Source organism: Typopeltis vanoorti, chromosome 13, assembly GCF_054136105.1.
Source record: "Typopeltis vanoorti isolate ZY-2024b chromosome 13, IOZ_Tvanoo_1.0, whole genome shotgun sequence".
NCBI classification, from domain to species: Eukaryota; Metazoa; Arthropoda; class Arachnida; order Uropygi; family Thelyphonidae; genus Typopeltis; species Typopeltis vanoorti.
Genome location: NC_143561.1, coordinates 28,977,514 through 29,005,399, shown reverse-complemented (window position 1 = coordinate 29,005,399; position 27,886 = coordinate 28,977,514). Strand labels below are relative to the sequence as shown.

The following is a 27,886-nucleotide window of genomic DNA, read 5'->3' as shown; positions in this document are numbered from 1 at the left end:
AGGCGGTTACTTTGCGTCTGTTGTGCAGCGTCCGCGTAATAGTAGTACAGAAACATATTGGTGTTCATGTACTTAGTTATGTGCCATTAGTTATGGTAGTGTAATACGAAAAGTGTTCGACACTTCGAAATTAAACCAAAATGTCTAACCATACTCGTGAAGATCCTGAAGTCACAGCTATCGTAAATGACTTCATGTGTTACCAGCTGCGCCAGAACGGTTATCAATGGCAGTGTTCGCCGCCATTGAGACCTGCCAGCAAAGTATTTCTGACTCTGAGGTCCTTAGGAGATGAGTTTAAGGCACACTATAGAGAAAATTTACTCGAAATGTGTGAATCATTAGACATTTCTCCTTCTTCCCTCTATGCGACTTTTGTAGGTGTGGCAAATGAACTTTTTAATGAGGGTATTAAATGGGCAAGGATAGTGGCCCTTTTTGTTTTCGCAAGTGAACTGGCGATACATTGTAAGGACCGAGAATGGCCACAACTTATTGATGAAGTTGCACATGCATTAATATCTTATATAACAACTTCGGAACTATTAGTGTGGATAAATGATCACGGAGGCTGGGTAGGTAGTATTAAAATCTTAGATGCTTAATAACGCCCACCTATTCCATCTTTATGTATATATACCTATTTCTATGGCAATTGGTAATTAATTTTTAAAATTGATAGTATAAGATGCTTGTAGAAGACTGTTTTTTGTTTTTTCATGGTGCAACGCCCGAATTGCATGTCTACTTATGGATGTGGTCAGTCCCCTTTGGCATTGAAGGGCGATCTCGTTACAATAATACTGTTTGGATTGAAATAAACTGAGGCACTTTGTAGCAAGTGGTTAAAATTAATAATTCAGAATACTTATATTACTAAAATGTAGTTTCGTATTTTAACCAGCGATTCGAATTATCCAAGAAATTTGTATTTATGTGTAGGTTACTTTACTTCGTGGTGGGGAAAAAAAAAAGGTTAGAAGATACTTCCGACCGGTGCTGTCAATTGAATTTAATCTCGTTCGCTACTGACGTGGTAGTTTTCCCCCCCCTCAAAATTATTGTACTTTACATACACAGAGTTCTGATATTAACCGTAAGCAGATTCTTTCCAAAACACTCACATGATACTTCATAACCATAATAGACAGGTTCGTCACTCTGTTAGGATCCTTACTTGGTGGAGGCTTGAAGTGGCTGGGAAAAGTTTTCAGCGTTCGGTCTATACAGCAAGGTTTTCGGATTAGTCTACTCACGGTACTGATGTATTATAGGCTTGTGAGGCTTTACACCTATAATATAATGTAATTAGTGTTTTAACGAATTATATTATTTTCTGTTATAGATGTACAGCCTATAATTTGTTTTTGTTTTAACTAGAAAGTAAACTCTGACTACAAAGAACAATTTTTAAAAGTCGATCTCAGCGTCTTATTAGAAATTAATAAGCCTCTGCAAAATCAAACTACATCGAGGAGCGTTGAACAAAATTGGCCTCTTTCTAGCGCAGTTTTTATGTATATAAAATTCTCGATTAGTTGCTCTCATTCATACATTCTGCCACCCTAGCACTTTAGTATTAGGGCATGTTGAACTCCTCTCGACCCAAGGCCGGAGAGATCTACATCTCCACCCTAAATTTTGCATTTCCTTTATTAAGCAAATCCACCATGTATTCGAATTTATTAGATTTGAGCGCGTGTATAAAAATAAGTTTCTTTAATCTCGAAAGACTTTGTATTTCAAAATAGCTTCCAGGATTGTGAGATAGGAAAATAAAAACGCACAAAGTATTGCAACTTTTTAAATGGCCTATCGAAAGTTCCACGAATCTTTAATGGACTTTTTATAGTGCTTATTAAATTCACTTCTGATTTTTAAAGTATGCATTGATATTAACTGTTTAGTATTACTGAAGAATTTCATAAAAACTCATTTTTAACGGATAAATTAAGCCTAATTATGATTCTTGTAAAATTGGCCTATTTCTGCTTGACTGAGCTAGCGTTTTCATGTAGCTGTAATGTTTATAGACATTTAATGTATTTGGCAATTTTCTGAAAAACGGTACTACAAGTAGTTGAATCACTTAAAAAAAAAAAAAAAAAGCTCATTTTTCAATTAACAAACTAGCGCCTGTAGCATTTAGACCCATAACCTGCTTCACAGTGATAATTCTTCCGGTGGAAAGAATTCCGCGCCTTCTTAACGAATAACGACAGAATATCCTTCGACTGGAAAAGACCCATGTTCCATTCTCGTGACGACAGGAATCTTTATATAGACTGTTCGTTGAAGGGATCTAGCCGATCTCGTGCGGAGGTAACTCAGGTTTTTCATCCCGCATGCAGGCAAATCGGCCAGAGAAGACATTTATGAAATGTTAATCGCCAGTTAATATCGCCGTGGGTAGTTGGTGGTGTTGTATGTGGGTAAAGGATTAAGGTACCTTCCCATGATTGAGTCCTTGGTATCACATAATCGATTTTGCTTTTTTTTTTTTAAATATAAAATATTAGGGTTGTTTTTTATGCTAATGGATTTGTCATATAAGCATTGTATGTTGAAGTTTAAGACATCATATTATTACGTGATATCGGAAACTTCCAGCATTCATGAGCATTGTTCTCCCTTGTCAAGTATACAGTATTGTCTGCTAATTGCATGTCTTCTCTGGCTCACTTGCCTGTTTTGTGGAAGTATGAAATTTAACTTGCCTTCAATTAAAAAAATAAATAAATAATAATATTTTCACCTAGAGTAGATTAGGAGATGAATTCTGTTATCATTCCATCTGCACTGTTGAGGCACCATATGTGGAACACAGACTGCTATATCTGTTTTCAAAATCCATAAATTTTGTTATAGGTATAATTAAAAAAAAAAAAAAAAATCAAGGTGTTGCTTTTGAATTCCAAAAAATGTCCTTTGGCTATGAAGTTCTTATGAAAAGGATGCTGTAGTTTGAGTTTAGTTCATGGAGGGGAGGGGGATAACTGTTGAAATTCTGCAAAATTTTTTCTCATGAATGTTCTACACACATAATCAACAAAACTTAGATTGCATCGTTTTTATTCATACTTTTTAATTAATAGAGTGAAAATTAATTATATAACTAATTAAAGTATGGATACAACTCATCTTATGTAAGCCTCCACAGTACATCCACCTTATTTGTAATCTGAATTATTTAACCAAATTATTGAAATACTAATCAAGGTGAATATATGGATTTCCCAGAACCTAAGTGCTATGCAGTGCCAATGCAAGTTATGACAAAAAAAAAAAAAAATAGTCTATAAGTTATTGATTACTTTGAACAAGTTCATACTAAATTTGATTGTAATTAGTATACTTATTTTAGTATAAAATAGAGATTTTATCTCTTTGGAATTATTTTCTAGAAATATATCAACAGCTTAATGGACCATTTAGGTCTAATGCTGCTGTCTTGCAGTCTACTACTACTCTAGATGTAGCCTATGATAGGCTGCATCTAGAGTAGTGTTCATCCAGTTGTCTTAGGTCTTTCATTCCACATCCATCTTGATCATTTTCCTGCAAGTGTTTTCTTGTCACTTATTCATAAGGCACTCATTTGATCAACTAGTCATGTCCTCCAAACATTGCCTGCTCTGAGGTTATTTTAATGAATATATTTAATTAGTTGCTGAAATTATATCCAGCATCTTCAGATCATGGGCTGTTACAATATATAAACAGAAACATTTAGTTAACAGTGGGAACCGTTTAAAACAGTGGTTGCCAAAGGACTCGATATCGACCCCCTGGGTTCGATATGACATTGTTAGGGGTCGATTGGGGGTCAACAGAAAAATGTAAGACATCATTGTATGGGTAATATTTAATTCGATTAACTTGGATTACCTCCATGACAAAAGACATGGAGGTAATGACAATGCAATTAAGAGTGAATCGTGGGATCAGTACCTCCATCTTACAGGTCCTATTCATGGACCTGTAAGATGGAGTAAGGTCATGAAAATAGTTACTGAGGCCAATCAAGTAGGCCAAAATTACGTATTTACCAATGGTGGTTCCTGCCGGCCAGCCCAGTGGGAGCGAGATTGCAACACATGCGTGGTTCTTTTTACTGATACTTACAAGTATTCGATCCCAGTCTCATTTTTGCGCATCGACATATAAATGAGCTTAATGTTCTAAAATTCATCAACATACATATTATAATTCAATCGTTATTCATTCATGAACTAAACTTCTCTATGTTGAAGAGTTGAGCAGCACTGGTAGTAATACCAGTGATATTACTAGTGATAGCAGTAGTAATATAATAATAATATATACTATATTATACTTACAATAAACACTAACTATAAAATAAATAATCTAAAAACTCGCATAACCGTCTTTTTTTGCTTGTCCTATTATAATTACGTAATAGTAAAATATAGGGGGGTCGATAACAAGTCAAGAAACTCTTGAAGGGGTCGATGGGCAAATAACTTTGGCGACCCGTGGTTTAAAATTTGTAACAGACAACACAAAGCTAATTGGTGCCATCTATTGTTGGATAAATGCTAACAGTATTAATTTGAACTTCAAATGACCTTTTCAGATTTTTGATAAATTAATACAACCAGACTTGTTGAGGTCTGGGGTATTTCTTTTAAGCTGCTGGTGATTCCAAAAACAGTCTGACTTGTAATGATTTCAGTGTAGCACTTTGGTTTTTTTCCCCATATGATTCTGTGTGAAGGAGTGTCCAAGATGTGGTCTTCTATTCCTGACTTGGCATAAGTGCCTAATGTATTTGTCCTCCAAGGAGGACTTGAACAGATCCTCCTGTCTGTCCATAGTAAGCTGGGTCATACAGGGTACTCCATATGCTCCTAGATGTGGTAGAGAATGTCATTAGGTGAATGGATGATGGTTGCTAGTTTGGCATATGGTTTAAATGTGGAGTAGAGCTTATTTATCAAGTACTCAGGATGTATTTTCAAGTCTATCCTGAATAGATATGGGACAATATCAGTCTTGTGTATTAGGAAAAGTAGGTGTTTGAAAAGTGTTTATTTTCTTTTGTTGTGGGGATTGGCTGAAGTGTAAAAGTGAGCTCAGTGATAACAGCAGATCATTTGAACAGATTGCTCTGTTAGTAGGATACCATACACTCTGTCTAAATGAATATGATAATTTGTACAAATGTATTTTTAATGTGTTGGTTTTCTATAGAGGGGAAAAAAAATGAACCATTTGTGAAAGGCATGTAATTAATGTCTCTAGGAAAGAGAAACATTTATTTAGTTTTGTGAAGTGGATTTTAGGATTCAAGCTATTAAAATGTACCAAAAATGTATATCTGGGACTAAATAGCAAACATGTATCTATTTAGTGGAGCTGAACTAGTGGTTAGAGTGCTTGGTTCTCTTTACATAGAAATTGGTTATCGGGGTGAACTCACAGCTATCCTATCTAGTTGTTTGTATATTTTTTGTTCCATGTGACATAACCTGCATGCAATGTAAATTTGAATAATGACCTCTCTTATCAGGAAGCTTGTATAGCTGTGTGGAAATGGTATTGCATCCATAGCACTAGGCTGTTCAAAGTTTTGATTCTGGCTGTCAACTAGACCTTTTTGAAATCTTTCTCCAAGTTAGTCGACCTCTAGCAAGTAAGTTTTTTTTTTTTTTTCTGCAGAAACCAAGGTGTGTGTACTCCCATCCATGATAGATAGTGAACCTATCTCTAGTTAGTACTTAGGATGGGCTGTGAGAGTCAGGCAATCCAGTTTTTCTGCTCTAGACTTAGTGTGGTTCTTTTCTTTTCTTCAGAGCAATGAATCATGTAGCAATTCATAAACATCCATTCCACAGAAGTTTGAAGCTGTTTGTCAGAGAACAGACTTCATTCAGCCAGCATTCCTGTAACATGAGGATCATTGAAGGACAATAGCTATAAGCTAGTGTTTTGTTTCAGACCACTCACTAAGGAATCAAGTACACACTTTTTATCAGGTTAATGTGCACTTTGCCAAAATTTAATCTTTAGCCTGATCCAGAAATAAGACTAGGAATAATATCTTTGTTATAAAAGCAGAGTTCTTAGGATCCATTTTTTTGAACAAGCTTGTGTTTCTTGCACATGTTCATCTTATAGAAAAATGAACATCTTACTTTTTTTTTCAAAATGGGTGTCAATTGATCTGTTTTTACCATCATCTCATCATGCTTTTCAAGGATTTAGGCCTAGAATGGCCTGTTCCAGCCTTAGAAGTCATTGTTGAATCTCTTAAGAGGATGCCCTGGCTTTCTTTTTCCTAATGGTTTGTAATTTAAGGCTTGTTTTGGTAATCTTTGTTTTCATTCTTTCAGTGTGTTCCATCCATTTATGTTTATTTTTTTTTAATTTTTTCTATTACTGATTCCTGGTTTAATTCTTTCATAATTTCTTCTGTGATTGAACAGAGTATACTTTGCAGTTTTTTCTCATAAACGTCATTTCAGCTGTTATTAATCTGTCTGTTGTTTTATTGTCCAGATTTCATTTCCATACAATAGGACTGGTTGGGCTAATGTATTGTATACTTTTAGTTTGGTTTGTTTTTGAACTAGGTTAGGTTTAAATATAGAGTTAATTACACAGTTATTTTTAAATATTTTGCAATTTTTAGGTTTATATCTTTTTCATATGTAATCATACATCTTAGGTAGTAAATGAATTCACCTGTTCTAAGATCTTGTTATCTATTACTATTTTAGTTCTTAATGGATCTTGTCCTTTAAAGGCCATTGTTTTTGATTTTTTGTTGATATTGTCATTCCATAATCTTTGGCCATCTCATTTAAATTTAAAATATCTTTCTGTAAGTTATCTTCAGAATTTTTAATTTTTATTTGGCCATCAGCAAAAAAAGTGTTTAAGTTCACAGTAGGAGAAAGTTTAATACCTTGATGGAAATTTTTATTCCATTTTATTATTTCATTTAGATCTGTTTTTACCAAGCACTAGATTATAGGTCAAAGGTGTGTGCTTCAGGAAAGGTGAGTACCCTTCATTGGCAGAATCCCATCTGACATTGAGGAATAAGATTATCAGGAGGTGCATTTTGCCAATTATTGCTTATTTCCACTCACACACTGATTTCATGCCACAATATTGGATTTGGTGTTGTTTTTTTCCCAATTGTATTGTTTCCATCCAGATCCTAACAATGCAGTAACTATTCTGGTGAAGCTGTATACTGTGTAGCTTTTACCAGAATATGTAAAAGAAATGCTACTAATGTATGTGCTATATGTTCTCTTGTTTGCAATGTGAATCTGATTTTTTTTTTTTTTTCTATTACAACAATTATTCTATTAAAGTAGCTTTTAGACATCTCTTGTCAGATCTTAGGCTTCAAGGGAAATGATGTCACTGACATCTAGCAAATGAGCCAGGTCATCTGGGTTCTTTTCATGTTACTGTTTAAACCCTTATACAATGAGTCACAGATATATTCATACTCGTTCAGAAATGAACTTAATCCTAAATGAATGGTAATCGTGGGAGGATAGCAGAGATGACAAATAAGATAAAGCCTAAACTTTTTAGGTCTGTCATCTTATGCATTCTTTCTTACTGAAGGCTGATGTCTTGCCTTTAACTTCATGTTCTAGTGGAATATCTCGTACTGCCTTTGTGTTATCCTCAGTGGTCCATCATGGCCATGATGGACCACAGATTATTGATAGGGATTGCGTATACCCTATCAGAATCTGATATATATGCAAATCTTGTTCAGAGAATGTAATTACACAGCCAAATTTGTTTTTGTTGTATATACTGAATGTTTTTTTTTTTCATTCATCTTTGTTGCTAAATATTTTAAATTTGTACATTCATTTGACCTTATTACTGCTTTAACTTTGAGGCCTCAAATCTATCAGTGGATCAAACCAGTACGAATTGTATTGTTAAATTGATTACTTTTAACCCTTAGTCTTTGATTTAAACAATGGCATGCTTGTCTTGCAGTCTTGGCGAAATTTGTTTTGAAATGTTAGTTCTAGGCAGGCCAACTAAAGTTACATATCAAAAGGATACTGTTCCTAAGATTATATAAAGAATTAAAATTTTATTGATGTCCTTTTTTTTAATAGAGGGTGGTAAATTGTTAACCTAATAATGAAAAACATGTTTCTTTATCCATTTTATTTAATGGATTCATCTGAATTCATTTTCAAGGTGTTAAATTTTTTTGTGCATTATTTTGAAGAACAAAATATTGCTGTAGATTGAAATTTTGTAAAGTAAGATGGATATTCTGGGAAACTTCTATAAATCTATCAGAAAGACAGAACAGCTGTGAAACTTTTGTTGGTAAACTTGGTATTTGAGCTGATTGTATTTGGGTGTAAAAGAAAGCATGTTAGAGCCATGTGATCAAAGATCTCTTGAGTGAAAGTTTAATCTGTGTGTTGCTGGCTTTTCTTTTTTAAACTTTATGTAGTTATCTTGATGAAGGTGCATGAACCTGTATAATGCAATATATTTATTTCCTTTAGTGCAATTTCGATCCAATAGATATTAAACAGTTGATTAAATACAGTGATTTCTAAATCACACTAAAACACTAACATCTTAACACAACTTGAATATTTGAATCGTATCTTGAAGCCATAACTGATGGGAAAGAAAACCATTGTAGTAATCTTTAATAACCAAATCTACTTTTCAGTTGGTTTATGTTGTAGTGGATTACCTTTTGAAATGCATATCTGACATATAGTGGTATGGTTTCTATATTTGTTTGTTTTAATTACTAAAATCATTTCACAATGTCATTGTTTCAAAGAATTACAGAAGTTCTATATAACTCCAGGGAGTCAGTGACTTAAGGGAGAGGCCCCTTTGAAAGGGCTAACACCTTTGAAAGTGTTATTTCTTAGTTCCTATCATACTTCTCTTTAAACATTCACTGAAGGTTCACTGTCAGCTTATTCCATTCATTTGCCACATACCATGAAAAGAATCTAGACATTACATGCTTCCTGATCACATCCTTACTCAGCATCCAGGGATGATTTAGTTCATTCCTCCCCTGTATACCTACCATAAGCTGAAAAAATTCCCTCTGTACTATGATTCTTTTACTAGCTTTATATGATATGTAATGATTTTCAAAGCATTTGGACTAGGCTCCAAGTGCTTTGAATATCATAACCATCTTAACAGCAATGCCTCCAAGTTTAACTTGCTGTTCACTGTTATTCCCAGGTCTGTTTCATTAACCACTTGTAGCAAATTCTCATTAATACTGTCTGCATTATATTAAGTTCAAAATGCATATCTTGCACTTAGCAACATTAAACTAACAATCATTAGTATTTGTTAATAGAATCAGTCTCTTCAAGTTAGCCTTAAAGAATATTTTTAATATAGAATCCTTTTATCACCTGACCAGCAGACATCTTATTTATAGATATTCAGTATTATTAAGAAATCTAAACCTGTTTTGAACATAATTTAAACCGATACATAGCTAAATTTTATTTCTAATGTTGATTTTCTTGTAGTAACTACTGTATTTACATTATTAATTTTGAAATTTAAAGACTGATTTTTGTTTTACACATTTTTATAGCTTTATTTTCTAGAAAATATAACTTTCTTTAGTTCTTTCAGTTTCAAAATGACTAAAGGGTTTAGTCTATTAAACTTTCCAAGAAGTTATATTTTTGCTTTATCCAATTGTAAATAAACAAAGTTTGCATGTGAAGTATCTTCACAACTAAGCTTCTTGTATATAGACTGACTGCACATCAATTGCCTTAGTATCCTGTAATGCAAAGCACACTCTTTCAGACATGTATAATGCTATGCATTGTGGAAAGGGTCACTACTCAGACTGATTTTGACCCATCGGTGGGAGTCATACACAGAAGAGACCACGGTTGAATTAAAGCAAAAGTCTCATATTTCCAATATACAAGTATGTCAATAAGGTATACCACCTTATTAAAATTCATTGGATAAAAATAATCTAAAGTGGTATACCTTTTTTGACACACTTGTATATGGAAAATATGAATTTTGTATTAATTCAACTAGGTCTCTTCTGGGTCTGGCTCCCCCTGATGAGACTTCAGTAAAGGTTGAAACTGGTCTGGGTAGTGACCCTTCCCATAATGAATGATATTATGCATATCCAAAAGGGCATATTCTTTGCATTATAGAATCCAAGGCAATTGATACGATGTCATCACTATATACAAGTAGCTTAGTTGTGAAAATACTTCACATGCAAACTTTGTTTGCTTGGCTAAAGGAAAAAACAAGAACATAATTCCTTCCTTGACAAGTTTAATTTAATTTACAACCTAATGGGGGGGGGGGGGTGATTTCTACAATGGTTTGTTTACAAATTTGATTTTCCTGGACTAATATCACTTTTTTAATCAGTTCTCAGGCTCTTTAAGAAAAAGAGAACCTTTCAATTTTCTGTTATGGCTGGATAATTCAGGGATTACTGCTTACTAGTTCACTTTTAAATGGAAGTCCATCCAGAGGTGAATAGTTGTGGATAGCAGTTGAACCGGGGGATTCTTATTTGAGGCCAAAAGTGTGGTAGTGACATTACAAGATACATGTGGGTTATTACGTAACATCTCTAAGGAGTCCAAGGGCTCATCACAGGAGTGCATTCTACTCCACTACACACATCTAACCATCTCTCCTACTGCTTAATTCTCCTATTACACACAACTATCAATCAGCAGCATCTACTGCTCCCTCACCACCACCAGTATTTTTTGTCTGTAAATTGCATGTTCTGAAAGTCAATATGCCTGTATGTGGAATGAAAAACCAAGTTTCCAGGAGGGAAAAACTCTGCTACTTCTGTATGAGATTGGTTAACTTGCCTTCAAATGAAAGAGCCGATATAAAGATTGCTCTTATAGCAACAAGAATCAAACTTGGGCCTTTTCCAATTGAAGGGTGCAATATACTGTCATTCCAATTGTGCTACAGGTGCTTATAAATTCTGCATTTATTTGCTATTACTCACTCTTTGCATAGTTTTATTTACCTGAATATCAAAGGAATTTCATAGTTTTTATTTATTATTGGATATCTCTATGGAGTCCAAAGACTTGTCGTGAGAGGTCCAGAAACATCGTTCACAATATTTCTATTTAAAATCAGGTATAAGATAATGGTACATGCTGTTATTACCTATATAGATTCAGTGAAGAAAATTGGATTACACCTAATACCAAAATTGGAGATGCTAATCTCAGATCCTTACTTTATGTGTAGATGTTATTCTTAAATAAATCCAATACTACGTGGAATTCCTTAACTGAACTGAATAATGAAAATCAACAATAAAAAGACCACTAAATTGTTTAATGCATAATTAAGATGCCAAATTTAACTTGGAAGTAATAAAATAAGCTAGTATGATGGTGGAGCCAGTTAGGTGGTGTCCAAACGAATTTTAATATATAGATCTGACAGTAGGAAATAATTTGATCAGACTAGACTACAGATATGAATTTGGAGAAATCTTACGAAGTGAACAAATGGCATCAACAGCAGAATCATTAAAAAAAAAAAAATGAAGGTATTAGGTACTCATTATAATTCAGGAATGTGTAAGCAGAGCTAATCGAAGGTGGTTTGGTCATAGTGGGAGAAGAAAGATTAACAAAACAGTCGATATAAGTATTGGGGGGGGCTCCAGACTAAATCCAATCTATGTGGATTGATGCAGTTAAAAGTGCCTTAGAAAAATAACATTTGAAAATCAATGAAAATAATTACAACCAAAAGTTGTGAAATGAATGAATCGCTATGAAGAATATCATATGAACTTTCTTTAATATAATCTCCGTATTATGGCATAATGTCAGTGTCTAATTGCTGTGTGTTTCAAATGCATCATAGTTCTAAAACAGCTTTGCAAGTGTTCCTAAATAAAATGGGTCAAACTGTTCTGGCAATATTTTTTCCCTCTCTGAACTGGTTTTAAACCAGTTATAAAAAGTGATTCTTTTCATGATTTTTTTTTTATGTAAAGTGTACTAAAAAAACTTGTTTGTTCACTATTTTAAGTTTGAGAATTGGAATTGATCATGTAATGTTCAGAGTAAGTATTTGAAATTATTTCAACTCGTTATCTAGAAAAAATAACATTGACTAAATTTTGTATAATTCCTAACAAGTCTTCATTTGAGTGCATATCCTCAATATCTAAAATTACTGCTGCCAAGAACTCATCTACCATCCTCCATGGTAGATGAGTTGAGAAAGGTGATCAAAATCACAAGCAGTACAAAGCACAGGCAAGAAAATTGAGCAGCACATGACAAGGAAGGCAAAAGAAGATAAGAAATTAGACAAGCAGGCCAAAGAAAATCAGTTCTTTTGCTATGTGGTAATTTAAAGACTAGAAGGATAACCAAGTGCTGATGGTAATGAGTCAGTGGAAGTAGCAGAGAATAGTTGTTACTGAGTAACCACTTTGCAAGAGTATCATCTGAGTGAAGATATTGCTGTGACAGTAACTGATGGTGAGAACAAAGGTTTGATGAATTGGAAGTACTTACGATATTGCAGAATATCAATGCAAATATGGCATGGAATCAAGATATCAGCTTGAATGTTATGAGAATGTGCAAAGGAATTGGTCTCAGCTCCAGCAAACTTCTAAGGAAATGGAAAAAGGGGAAAAATATGTTTCTTTCATAAGAGGCTGCAAGACTATGGTAGCAAATTATAATTTCTTGGCAGCTCTGAGTGATGATAAAGGTATTTGAAAAATTGGTCAGTGAAGTCATGTTGGGGAGATGGGAAAGCATGGCATTGAAGAATAGGTAATTTACTCACTTTATTTTTATAATAGTGATAGATGAGTTGGATAAAAGGAACTGGCCACACTGATGCTACTGGATTTTGCAAAGGTGTTTGACAGGATACCATAGAACTTAAGCAAACTGGAACAAATGAAGGCTGGTGACATATACCAAAGAGTAAGAGTATAAGGATGAGCAGAGGAGAAAGCAGGTGACTAGCAGTGTAGTGCATGGCTCTGTTTGAACCACTACTGTTTAATTTGTAAATAATAAAATAATGATTTGAAGGAAGATATTCAGTTATTTGCTGATGTAAAATTGGGTAGGTAGTAATTGATCAAGGTGGTGTAGAGAGATTGTGTGCCAGTTTAATGTGGAAAAGTAATTTATATATTTTGGTAAGAAAAGATTACAAACTACCATATTGATGGAACTGAAGCTAGGAATTATGGGGTGTTTTTAATCCTGTTTCTATTTGCTGAGGCCTTCATTTTTATTATTGCAGCTAATACATGAACAAGCTACCTATCTGCTTATAACAGTGGATATAATAAGACAAGTTGCCATCTCTGTTTGAAGCCCTTTAAAACATTAATGAAAGGGATCAAAAATGGTATCACTAAACTTCAGTATAAGCAAAAGTGGATTGCATCAGCAATACTGGAATGAAGTGTGAAATGGATTTATGATGTAGATCATAGTTTGATTTGCATGTAATTTTTTTAAGATTCCTCTACAGTCTACATGATGCAAATTAGTATTATTATTTTTTTTTGGATTAGGTTAGTCATGAAGTATAATTGACTGCTGTTTTTGATACTTTTAATTGGGGAGGAAGGAAATATACAGATTTTTTTTTTGACAAGGATGTAGGAAAAATCAAATGAGGTAAAGAGGATAAAACTGCATCCAGGTGATGTGGCCACAGAATCAATGGGTGTTTTCCACTATAGATAAAAGCTAGGTAGGCAAGGACCTTTAATAGATATGACTAATTGGGTTAGGAAGGATTATCATATGTTATACAATTTTTTTTTCATTGTAATTAATTTCTGCACAAAATGGAATAGTTAATCTTAAAAATGCACCACTATAACTGATTTAATTTGGATCCAACTTGTAGAGATAGTCTAATTCAAAATATGAATTTTGCAATTATAAAGTTGGAAATCCGCCAATGAATTGTAAAATTACTTTATATTTAATGAGGCATGACCTAAATTAGAGGCAAGCATACAAGAATCTTGTAATGACAGTCTGGGTTTTTTTTTTTAAATAGTATCAATTTAGTCTTCTGAAATTTCAGAAAAGGTGTAAACATTTTCATTAAGAAAATGTTTTGCCATATCTGAACGAATGATGGATAAATGTTGGAATATAGTAAATGGTTACTGTTCTTGATAGTTTGTCTACACCACTGTGATGTAAATGATTTCAATCTATAATCTTATTTATATTCATCTTAATGATTTGATCTTGCTTAAAGTGCAGTGAAACACAGGAAACAAGATATTAAAGTAGCACTTTTGATTTTTGTTTAAAGAATAAAAATAACTCGATTGTAAATTTATTTTTGTATTTAAACTTATGGCTGCAGTATTTCTATAATGAACATTTAAAAAAAAAAAAAGAGCAAATTGATACTAAAAGTTAGACTCTTAATAACACTAAAGGGTAGCCATTTTGAAAATGAATAAATCCTTTTTCGTATGAGGTAACTTCGTTTTTCCTGGTAGTAAGGAAAGGAGTGTCATTCATATGAATGCTGGATTAATTATCTATGTTGAAAGGGTAGATTGTCTCTTCTGTTCTTAACCACTCAAGCCTACTTCCTTTTTTTTTTTTTGTTGTTGTTGAATAAGTTTTATTACTCTTACTATAGGTTATTCTGGATAGAAAAAAAACTGGTAATTTGAGCAGTCACCTGCAACATTATTTCTTGTTCGTTTTAATGAACTGTATACTTAAATTAGACTTTAGATGATATGATATGATGGGATACATGCGTGACCCATTTCTCACGTTGTTAGTATACGCGTCGAATACTACTCCTAGTGTAAGGAGAATGAAACTACTCATCCGTGTAATATCTGAATAAAAGCCCATGCTAAGAAAAACTTTTTTTTTTGCCCACAGGGTTTTTTGAATGGTCTAGCAAGGTGCTATTGTTCCTCTAATCATTGAGAGAAGTTTATAAATGGCATCTATTCAGGATTTTGCTAAATGAGATTTTTGGGGATAATAACACCGTTCGTACATGCTGCTGTTAGCCTAGATCCTCAAAGGCTTCCATACTGTTACATGCATATATCCTTTGGAGATGGCAACGATTGTAGGGCATGTATTGTGTAATTTATTTATTTTTTTAAATGTTGATTTATCGGAAATATTTTCTAAAAATGAATATAAATAGCCAGTATTCAAGTACTTGTATATCTTTCATTTCTTATTTACAATAAGAAAATTATTAAAACACAAATTTATATACTGTTTTTTGTATCTTGAAATGTCTCATCATCCTATTTTCTCTCATCTCTGTTCCTCTGTTTTAGCAGGTGTTCAACTTCTCTCTTCCTTTAACTTTACTATGAGTTAATTAATTCTATATAACTTTTAGCAGTGTTGTTGCCCCTCCCCCCCCCCCCAAAAAAAACGATTTTCTGTTAATTTCCGGTCTTCTAGTTCTATGTCAGTGTCATTTTGAATTTTTCATCTTGGATGAAAAATTCAAAATCCTCCCCCACAAGTTTGACTTGTGAATTTTTTCAGTCAAGTACTGAAATACAGATCAATTTTAATTTAATACTTTAAACTGGCTCTCAAAAGCATTTTAAAGTTTGGTAAAATTTTGTATATCGAATAATAATGCATTGATATTTAGATGTTAAATATTCCGGTAATAACCCTATCATATTACGCCCATTAATTTGAATATATTTTCTAGGGACAGCATCTCGCTATTATGCCTACAAAACCTCTTTCAGTCTCATTTGCAGAGTCCACGTTTAAGTGCTAATCTTTCATGAACATCGTTTCTCTAAAAAGACCATATCACCATTCCTTCTTTGTCTCGATATGAAGCTAGCTAAGATTGTGTTTATTTCTTAAAACTCCAGAAATATTTCGTTCCTTTAGCTTAATTGAGTTTAATTTCTGAATTGAAAGCTAAACAGGTGATACTATTTAGATGAATGGTGTGCATACTTTGACATTTGCCACCTGTAATCAAACATCGCTTTCAAATTATTTTTGAAAGGTGTATTTATATGGATGAATATCAAAGATATTCTTATACACAATATTCTTTGCATTCTACCTCAAGTGTCGATCTACTCTAGATTGTAATCTCCTTCGATTCATAATAGTGCTTCACGGAAGGTAGAAACAAAGAGAGAGAGATGGGGGAGGATACGTTAAGCTGATATTTTGCTGGATTTTTACCGAGCATCGTCAGCGCTGAACTGAATAACTGTTAACATCTGCCGTAAACACAAAAATTACATCTTTAATCATCTGTACGGCAAGTCGGGAGTAGCAGACCATGCTCTGGATATTCCTTCACATAGGATTAGATGGAGGGAAAGCATCTATTACATAGAAGTGGTTATAGATCTGAATTATAGATTTTTAGAATCGGCATCAACTATGAAGCACTCAAGTTTGGTTACATTAATTTACTAAAGATCTGGGAAAACTGTCGTATTGAGACCTAATGGCCTGACTTCCTCAAATTAACTATGATTAACTAGCGCCATAGAGAGTGTAAAGACATTATTTCAGTTTCAGTTACAATTTGAATTCCCCACACACACACATTTATTTTTACCGAGCATCAGCGCGCAATTTATAACTTGTCAGTTAGTTGATGCTGAGAAAAGAACTAGCAAAATATTAAGTCTAATAAATGTATTTTTCTCCTTCCTTCTCTTGGCGGTGGTTATACTGTGAAGCACTTATGAATAACCAACAACACCTAAGCCTTTACATACGTAATTTCCTTGAGTATTTTCTACCACTTCTGTAACATTGTCTGTTTTCTTTTCAAAGTAATTAGATATTTTGGATGTCTTCATATCTTTCTTTAATATTTAGATCACCTTTATCATCTGATTCCTTTTACAGTAGTGTCCTTATTTTTTTTTTTTTTTTCAACAACATCCAGAACATTGTGATATTTATCTTCTATCCCATTATTTAGGAATTTTGATACATTTTCATCACTGTAATTTGACATTTTATGAAGAAATACAAATACATTTAATGATTATGTGAAAGATATCTGACAAATCCTTGTGTGGTGGAATATTTTGGATTTTTCATCCCCGACACGAAGAATCACGTAAATTGGAGTTACAACTGCTGAACAACATAGATTCCACGGAACACTAACCCTTTCTTCTCAGTGGTGTAACTTAGTGATTTTATAATATAGTAGGTATACCAGTGTGTGCTGATTTTGATTTTACTTCCCCAACAGGAGTTGCTTATCCATAGGACCCATTTATATTGGAATTTCCACATTCTGGCATTTCTTTATAAACACTTGGAGTCACTTGGTGAGAATATATTTCGCTCAAATCAGTTGATTTGTGGCTGAAATTTGGATATATTGTCCTATTTCCAACATTGTAGTAAAAGTTATTAAATCTACTTAATATGAAGAATTAAGTAGCGTTTGAAATCGAAATGATCATTAAATTCTTTCCTAGAACTGTAGTGATTGCCGGCATCCTTTTTCCAGTTAATTTGTAGAACGGTTTACTTTCTGCTTAAAGAAGTTGTTGGCAACTGCATTTTTTTTTCTTGCATGCACTATAATACTAGCGACCTAGGACATCTGTAAAAGTGGTGCTTTTCTCGCACAAACATGGATTTTGTTTGAAGGAATGGCTTGCGCTACTCATCTAGTTTTGCTGTTATCAGGAATATATTTTACGATCAAAATTTTAATAAGATCTAATGGCATGCTCATGTAATATAAACTTTTGACATTTTAAACTTCCAGTTATCGTTGATGTGTACATCCCCTCCCCCTTCCCCTCGCCTTATCTTACAAACCTCGCCCCATTTGTCTGCGGCCCCTGTCTGTAATCGAGACAGAATCCCTGCGATAACCGTAAAGAAGAATGGTGTAATATAATCCCTTCCACTATTTCTTGTTAGCTTGGTAAGGCTGGGAATGACTTGGAAATATTGCTATATACAGGTAACTCCAAGAGTTCCAAGATAGCAAAGGCGGCCAACCAGTGCATGGTTACAGAAATGGAGCGTTCAGGTCTGTGACCTGGGTTAATGCCTTTAAGTTGCCTAGGAAACAACTGATGAGTGCATGCAAAGCAAGAGAAGAAAATAGCGGCTGCTAAGATTTTGTTCTGCTGCCTGATTACCTTCTTAGACAGACGCTAGGTGTTGCCAACCTGTCGTTGAACTCTTGTTCTCAAGTTATTTCCTCCCTCTTTAAAATACCCCACCTTCCGTGTGTTTTTTATAGAAAATATACTTAACACATAAGCTAGACATTCGTTGGCATTTTATTAATTTCTCATTTGATTTTAAATGTAGAGATGTTCGCAATATTTGCCCTACCCAGTCAGGCAGGGCTCTGTTAATTACAGCACGTTTATTTTTATAAATTTAAATAGTTTAATTCCTATTCATTAAAAGCTCATTACTATGTTAACCTCAAACCAGACGTTGACAACTTCCATTTGCAACTGTCGAAATAGTATCTAATTGGTGGGGGGGGGCTCAGAAGGAACGTCATAATTTCTATAAAACCAAAAGCATGCATCCTCTATCATTAAAGCTATGAAATTAAACGAAAAAGACGATAAAATAAAACTAGCGATAAAATCACTTACCCACTGCTCATAAACAATAGCGTATTTTCCTAATATTCGTAATGATGCGCATACCATTTGATATGCAATCATTTCTTATCAAGAAAACATTTTCATTGGCTGACATTTTGGTAAACATAAATGCTCCGGTGTTTTGTCGTTTGCTATATCAGTTTAATACTGCAGCAATATGCAGCATTCCTTTTTTTTTTCGTTAGTCTTAATCGGAAGAAATTGCTTGAATCAAATAGCAGATTCCATTCGCAGTATTTTTCTGTGTTCTTTCTCAGTGCAAAGTACATTTTTATAACTACATTTTGTTTTACAGACCAACGAATCGCAGTATTTACGTGCCAAGAGATTGAAATATGACTTCGCCCTTGTCGACTTTATAAATACTAGCAACTTTCCTCATTATTATTCTCCTTCGTTACTCCATGAAAGAACAGGAAATGCTTTGCTCAAGTTTCCTCTGAATTGCCCTTTGAAGTTCTCGTGTGACGCGGCTTGTGAATGTTCTTCTTGGTTGGTAGCCCTGAGAAGTCGTCCCGCGGCACAGACCTCCTTTAAGTCCTCCTCCCACCTTACTTGTTCCCGCTTCCCCAGTATAGCTTGTTTCCTAGCGTGAAATGAATCGACAGTATTTTTTTTTTTTTTTAAGGGTGGAGTTTATACCAGTCTAGTCTTAAGTTTATTTATGGAAATATCGGATTGCTGACTTTTTAATAGAAAAGTGAATTCTTCTGGGTAAAAATAAAAAATCTCGCTACCAGTAACGCATGTGGAGGTGTAGTTGAAATTTCTATGGAATATAAATATCCGTTCGTCCCTCTTACACTGTATTTTTTTAACCTCTTCCCTTCTCGAAAAATAAATTACTTTTTCATAGCTGCTCGAAGGACAACAATGCGAATTAGGCGCTGGACCAAAATTCCTTGATTAAGCATTTATTGGTCGCCATTTTGTGCATCGTTGAATATTAAATACATGGCTCGTCAAATAACCCGCTTTGGATGTGAGTTACGTATTCTCTGAGGGACAAAATAAAAAAAAAAACCTACTTTGTAAAACTAGTTATTATCAGCAGTTATGTTTTTAGTTTGGTATAGCGGCTTCCATTCTAACGTATAAACTCGAATTCAATTTCGGTTCACATTATAAATTTATTCTGTCGTTTTTCAACTGGCCAATGTTATATTAATCTGTTGGCTTCTTATTCGTTTGCACCTTTTGGGGATGGAGTTTCGCGATGTGCTGTCCCATTTTCTTTTTTTAATATATAATTCGACAATATCTTTGCAAGTATATGATTAACATGAACAGTGTTTAGTCTGAATTGTCATACATAGTATTTGAACCTTTTGAATTAAGTGAATAAAAACGTCTTTGAAAAGGTCTTCGCATTATATTAGCGCCCTGAACTTAAGCAAAATTGCTTATTTTGGATTAAGTTGCAAGTTTTTTTGTAAAACAGTCTCCTCCTCCCCTTTTTTTTTTCCGCTTTCCGTATTCGCGTGTGTAGTCTCGCGTAGCGTATACATCCGCTTCTTATGATCCTACTCCAAAAGACAATAGCAAGACGTCTTTGTGATTTGCGAAATTCCAGTCGCAGTTTAGCATTTTTTTTTTTTTTTTTTAATGCGTGTTAAAGTTAAATTGCAAACTTTTGCATCGTTTGAAGGTCTCTCTAAAAACCTTGCATTGTCTAACTGCTAGTGGCCAAGCAGGTTCACGACATGCACCTGTTGTTTGGTTGCTTATCCCCCGTGTTTCGTTCCCCCAATCTGAAGAATGCGAATACAGCTTGCGCGAAGCAGTCTGACCGGTGTTCATCTGAGCTTAAGCGAGAAGTGGTATGTGTCTGTAAACGCAGTTTTGTGCACTCTTTGAAAGAGGGTTGCTACGGATCGCGGTTTAAGGAAATCGTTCCTTTGAACTTTATAACAGCTTGATTAGACCGTTTGATAATAGTTGTCTTATGCACATTGAGTTGTCGAGAAGAAATACATCGTGATTTGGTTGAGGAATGGAAATTGGTATTCAAGAGTATCAGATATTGTTATAGGCAACTCAATAGTTCGACTTTTTTTCAAATTAATCTTTTGTCTGGTATCTGAGCATACATTGATCTCTTTTTCTGTTAATCTTTGGTTTCGTGTCGATTTTTTTTTTAAAGTTAACCTTTTTAGCTTCTTGCGTTTAATTAGTTGCTATTGGATAAATTTCTGGACCGTTTACAAAGCTACTGGTTTCTAGTTTGGTGAATGCCTTCATACCATTCCAAACTCCACATTCAATGCTCCCCTCGATATCAGAATTACATTCTTCTAGGATACCCAGTCTTTAGTCGCGATAGCATTTCTCATTCGTTTTTGAAGATTCCGTGCTCCACGGTTGACTCCTGTCTTGTTTATACCCTTGCAATAGTGTTTATTTCATGTCCAAACTTTAAAGATGACATCTTTATCGTGCTACCTGGGAACTTCTCGACTAAAACGATCGCCACTGGATTTGCTTGCGTTTCAGTGGACTAAAAACCAAATGTATACATGCAATATACAGAGTGAGATAGTCAAGTAATTCAAATAACGTTAATGTTCAAAGGATCACAAAAACCAGGAAACTAATATTTTGTAAAATAATAAAAATACTATTTTTGATTACTTTTCTGTCCGTGTCTCATGGATTTAATAAAATTTGGATCAACTTAAGAATTTATAGAAGGAAACCCTTTTAAGTAGTCCAAACGACGCTGCCACACAAGTCACAAATGGTTCTGGATGTAATTGTCGCGAAGAAAATCACTATTTGATCCTTCCTGGATTCTAGGATTATTTCTATACTCGTTTACTGATGCTACATCCATATAAGAAAAATGTGTGCATATTATTTAACATCACTATTTGAACCGACTTTTTTAAATCTTGGACGCAGCAGGATTTTTTAACAGCTTTTTCATATTTAAATTGTTCGTACATCGGTGGTTAACAGTTCGTTGGAATTTTCCTCAATTTCGAACATCCTAGACACCGCCATTAGGATGGTCAGCCTCTTTCTTCCAGGTACACCTTAAACCCGGTGCAGGAGTCCACATTCCAGATGACAGGCGTGAACCGTATCGTTAAAAGGATGGCTGGTTTTGTGTTGCATACCATCGCCGCCTTACAACCAATTGCTGTTGTCGAAGCAGGCTGGTTAGAGGCTATCCTGTGAACCGAGTCTCCCGTGCGCGAGGCTGCATAACTTCCAGTCACGCACGGAGCTACGGGGTCGGGCCAGCCAGCGGCCGCGGGCCACCCAAACAGAATGGGGAAGTGGCCGCCGCTGCATTCCCACGTCCTCGGCCGTCTAAACAAGGGGGGGTCTGAATGGCGTCGACAGTGCTATCTACGGTGCCTTTGTTGGGACGCTGCGTGCCACACATACTATCCCGTGGGAGATGAATGAAATAATCCCGCACAGAGGGTTTGTGGGAAAAAAGCTCGTGCACAAACTGTCGTCGGGGTAGACTTGTATCGTCTCCGCCCTAGCGGAGTTCCTAATTTGAGACTTTAAAGCAACCATGTTTAATCAACTCGTTTATCGCTGCACCAATTTCCCCCCCATCATTATTATTATTATAGCAAGCTTTTATTCTCTTCAGTATATTTTGATAATGGAATAAAATTAAAAATTAAAAAAAAAATGTTCTTCAAAATCGGGTTTAAATTTAGTCTCATCGGTGACCTACATTCTGAGTGTCCTTATTTCGGTTTGAGAACTCCCGTGAAATACGTCTTTATACGTTCGAAAGTGCTCTTTCGAATGACTGTTTAAATGGGGGGGGGGGGCTCAATTGTTTCATATTAAATAAATCCAAAGCAATGACCGTAGATAAACCATTTCCTAGTTAATAGTTTTCCTTTTTGATATTGTTGATAACTGGCGAGATTTCGTGTCTGATTCCAGTTTCACCTCGATCTTTGTTTATATTATTTTTCAGGATCACGTGATATCCACTTTTTTTTTATTGCTTCGTGCCGTTCGATTTATAAGCCGAACTTGACCTCTCTGTTCTCCACGTCCCAACTTCAGATCTGCTGCATTGAAGTTCTTGAATCTGACCCTGAAATAGTAGACCGTACGAGTTTATACGCACGTGCACCCGTCAGAAATGCCTCTTTAAACTGGTTTCGCCATTCCCAAGCTCCTTTTACAAACTGGCTACAGCCTGTTTATTTTGTTTAAATTTAGTTTTTTTTTTCCCCTTCTGAGAAGTGATTACAAATAGTAATTTATACGTTCCCACCTTTCATTTTGTTATAAACATTCCATCTCATTACAGGAAAAATCGAAAAAGATTGAATAATAATAAAAAAAAATGTTATCATACATTTATTTTTGTCATTTTTTTTCCGTGGGTGTCGCAGGCTGGGTAAAGAAATGGATGAGACGGATTTCAAATCTTGAAAAATTATCTTAAATTCATTCCCATTTTTTTAAAAACTTTTTTTTTTTTTTTTGCTTAACCTCTTACCTTTTGAAATTGCTAATTCGGTATTTAACTGGATCCACGGAAATAAAATTCTCACCTGTGTTGTGCATAGAAAAGTTCAGTATTTTGTTCGTGAAATGTTTTTCCTGTTGTCTACGAACACTTTTGCTGTCTCAACTTTGTTGGTTTGAACGTTCGGTGAAGTGTAACCGACACAACAGGAAGGGCCTCCCATCTTGAACCTCCGATAAAATATAGTCCGTTACAGGAAGTAACTGTTAATTTCTATCGACACGTGTACCGTCTAAACAAAACTGATTCATTTCTGGTAAAAGGAAAATCAGACGAGTGATTTTTTTTTTAAATAATTTTATTTTTTAATACATTTTTTGTACTTTGCATGTTGTGGCTTATATAGCTCTTCTTTCTTTTTCAGGAAGGTTTAATTGCATTTTCCGATGGAGGAGAGAACCAGTCCACCGAGTCGAAATGGCCAGGATTCAAGAATCTTGTGTGCGGACTGGCTGCAAGTACTCTGGGTGCATTAACACTGGGAGCTTTCCTGACATCAAAATCTTAAGGATGACGTTTTCGCATCTTTCTCTCTAGCACCCATTTCTTCATCCCTTCACTCCTGAAGAGGTCCCATCGCTGCCCTCAGCCTTGAAAGACCAAGTTGGACTGATAGCAGTTGTGTATGTACTCGGAAAGCAAAGGTATCGACATTGCTAGGACTCCTGACAACGATGAGAACTTTCTGGAAATTTGACTTCGAACAATCGTAATTTGTCATGCTATTTGCATATGATTTATTTATAAATGTGTTTGCAGATGACTGTTTCAGATCAAACTCATGAATATGAGGAACTGTGGGAGTGTTTGGATCACTAGTAATACATATCCACATCTATTGGACTTTTAGGATTCTTTTTAAGATCTCAAGAGGGTTTTTTTTTTTCTGTGTGTGCGTGTTTTATTATTATTTTTTTTTTGTTTTACCCACAGCGATGCACAATTAAATAAAGCTTTCTTTTGGATATCGTGGAAATGGTAAGTAACAATATAGTCGATGATTTACTTCTTTTGGAGAACGAAGAAGCGTCGGGGGCCCTCGTTCAAACGTACAAATTGGATCTCGCGTTTCTTTTTGTAACTGTATATAGTTTTACTGTTTTGTAGGGTGGGACTAGAATCGGTGCGCCGTAGGATTTTAATCATTGGCCATGTTTGCTCTTTGGCGTTATGGGCAAGTTCACCCGACAACCATCTGCTGTTACATGCCCACGCAATGCCCTAACGCCCGTCTGTCAGAAAAACGGAGCCTCCTGTGTATGTAAAGCGGTCCACTGTGTAATTACGTAACGGCCACTCATAACCCCCCCCCCCTCCCTTTCCTGATATGGTGGCTGGCATCTGTCTGGCCATCAGACTCGAGTGTCCGATATAACTGAAACCTCATATGGAAAGAATTGGTGTTTTTGTGTACTTTATTAGTCGTTAGCCAAATGTTCGAGGCTCATTATTCCCCCCCCCCCCCCCCTCTTCCTATCCGTTTCATAAGTGTCGGTAGTAAACTGAAGCCTTAATGTCACCTTCACGTATCTTACAAAACAAAGCAACCCTTTACTAGCATTGTGCAACACCAAGGGCGAGTGCTTTGGATCTAGGTACTGGAATAGTAGAACTTATTCCACTATCCTTTTTGTTCCCTCCATCCACCTTTCCTAGTGTGCTACGTTTTTGGGTGCCTTGTCAGATACTTCAAAGAACTCAATCGTGGTTTTTGCTTTATTTTAATAGCGATTTGGAGGGGGGAATTAAGAATCTGCAAGCAAAACACGGTGTTTTATGGGTGACAGAGAAGGTGGAGAAAAAAAAAAAAACGAGTATGTGCAATTCAAGTGACGCTTAATGCCAGGTATATACGGGTTGACATCGGTACAATGTTCAAATGAAATCCGAAGAATATATTTAAAAATATATCAGCTTGCTCGGATTCTGTGAATATGTTTACACCAACCGTGTAATGATAGTATATAACGGAAACCAAAAGTGCAAATTTTTTTTTTTTTTAATTATTATTATTTTTTTTTTTTTAACCAGTTCTCATTCACTTTTAATTTATTGCATCTTGTTACTTTGGCTTCTGTTCTTTTAAAAGTAAGCGGAATTGAATATAGTCAAGGATTAGTTTTCTAAGCTGATTTTGGTTCTTCAAAATGTGTTATGTTACAAATGAAAACAGAACTAAAGTTAATTTGGAAAAAAAATTTCAATACAGTTGGAACCCATGCGTTGATTATGGGAATTTCTTTAGGAAGGAGAGAGAAACCTACTCAATAGCGGCTTTCGGGACAGGTTATTTCAGGTGGTAAATAACGTCATAGAAGTTACAGGACTTTACGAAAATATTTTATATATATACATACCTTGGGGCAAAACCCAGGAGTGCTTATTTAGTGACTTTATTTTGGAAAAATGAAACCACGCTACAGTTTTTTTTTTTTTTTCTTCAATGTAATGCAGTTGTATTGTATATCTTTGATCATATTAAATCAACAGGATTTAATTTTGAGAACCGCCAAGTTCTGTATAATAAAACTAGCTACGACATATCTGGCAGAAACGCGAAATCTTTTTAATCCCCCTCCTCATTCGGGTTGGACTTCAGTGATTAAACTTTGGGTGTAAACTCCAGTAGTACGTTTTTGTCTTCAGGGAAGAGTTTCCCGTTTTCCAGGAAATGGGGACTACCTCATTATGTATAATCTTTGTCTGCCTTTTGGAAGAGCCAGGAATTGTACGTGTAGTTGTATCCTTTCACCACATATCTGCCTTCAGTTCTCTGGTTTAGCCGGAAAACGAGACGTTATTATTGGGTAAAAGAACACACATTGTCGCCCAGGCAAGTATCACATATTATATATTAAGAGATAATATATATGTTAACGTTTTTCCTTGAAGTCATTTCGAGTTTTACTACAGAGGGAACTGTACCTTAGGGGGGTATTCATATGATTTTGATTTAAAATTAAGTGCCTGTTTGATTCTAAATACCATCTCTTCCCCACACATTTGCTTAGTAGTTTTTAACAAAGTCGGAAACTCCGTTGTGAAGAAGGCTGCTTGTTTGACTTGATGAACTTTGGTACAAATATTCGAGGCAAATCCGAGTTACATTAAAATTTTGGCAGCTTTTACTTTTTTTTTTTTTTATTTTGTTCGAAGTCAAACAGCACTCTCTCACAAGCCGACGTATGCTCAACTTGTTAATGTCATGAACGCCACCTAGCGGCCTTAGGATCTCAATAGTTTAAAATGAACCCTCTGTGCCTCATCGGCTCTTGTTCTTAAATAGATAACTTGAAATCATTATTGTAAAACAATTTTGGTCTGTTTTTAAAACCTCAAGCAATGCAAATGATGACCTTAGTAAAGCTTGTTTAACACGTATACATAATAGCAGTCCATGATATTTGAAACTGCTCATGATCTTTTGTAAGCTAAAGGATTCTCCTGAATATTGTAAGATAACTGTTATTGGTATGTGTGGCTCTTTCTTCTCAACTGTACAGCAGTCGACATGCCGAATTACGAGACTTATCGCTACATCTCCAAGGGATTAAACAGCTACAGTAGAAATCCCGCAGTGTGAAGACATTGATTGAAATGAAAACAAGACCATCCTAATTTTCTAATGGCAAATGATATTTGGGGATTGTATTCATTTCAAGACAACGTCAATGGACTTCTTTTTCTATGGCAGGTTCAAAAACTTAATTTGTCTTGACAGTTCAAATGAGATCGGGATGATATCCATATCTGTAGTTTTTAGGTTATATAATTCACAGAAGTTGAAAATGCATGTCTGTGCCAATTATGGTAATATAAAACATATCATTCAGTATCAAAAGTTGCAAATTATTAACAATATTGCATTTCGAAAAATCTGTGCCCCGTTTATAATCGATTTAACACTTGCTCCTGTATGAATGTTGATATTATGCCCGATGTCATTTGAATAATTCAGTGTTAAATATCTTGCCGTACAATTGGCTGCTCTTGCTGTAACTCCTACTACTTTTGACTAACTTGTGTTTTACAACTGCTGTCTTTAATGTAATGCTAACCCTAATGTACAATGTTTTGTATACGAGGTCTTAAGCTGTTGCATTTGTCACCACTCCCAGTTGGGTACTGGGTATTGTATATCAGGTCTTCAATGATAGTATATAGCTAGTATTATTATGCCTGTATATTTAATAGTAATATAATTGTTCAAGTATTGTAATAGATGTGTAAAAATCCATTGCACAGTGAGAAAGAAACAGTAGTTAATGTATTTGTATAATTTTTGAAGCCCAGTTGTCTTTAAGCAGGTAATTGGGAAGTGAAGATAGTATACTTCAGTGTTCAACTTATTTCCCCGTGTAGAAAAAAGAATTGTGTTAATTTTCATTCCTGTTTCTTATTGCCTGCGTAAGAGAAGTGTCCTCGGCGTCAATTATTTAGTGAGACTGTGATTCAAGAAACTTTTACATAGTACTGTGTTGTAATTCTTATCCGTTTGAGGTTGCATGCAACTCGTTCTTGTATGCTAACGCCAACAGTGAGCTCATTTTTCACCTTTTATTTGTACTGCATGCAGCCTCTGTTTTGGGCCGTAATAAAGTTAGTCTACGATAACTGGTAGTTGGCATTTGATGATGTTTTTGCACTAATTGGTATTTGATCATATCGCCACTTTC

General features: G+C 34.9%; 1 protein-coding gene across 1 annotated transcript; it reads left to right on the top strand.

Annotated features, from left to right (window-relative positions):
- Nucleotides 1-27,824, top strand: LOC150100018 (bcl-2-like protein 2). Its single transcript, XM_090402570.1, has 2 exons — nt 1-575; nt 23,575-27,824. Exons 1-2 carry the CDS (start codon nt 141-143, stop codon nt 23,716-23,718), a joined length of 579 nt encoding a protein of 192 aa, XP_090258696.1. The 5' UTR covers nt 1-140; the 3' UTR covers nt 23,719-27,824.
- Nucleotides 27,825-27,886: the final 62 nt, after the last annotated feature.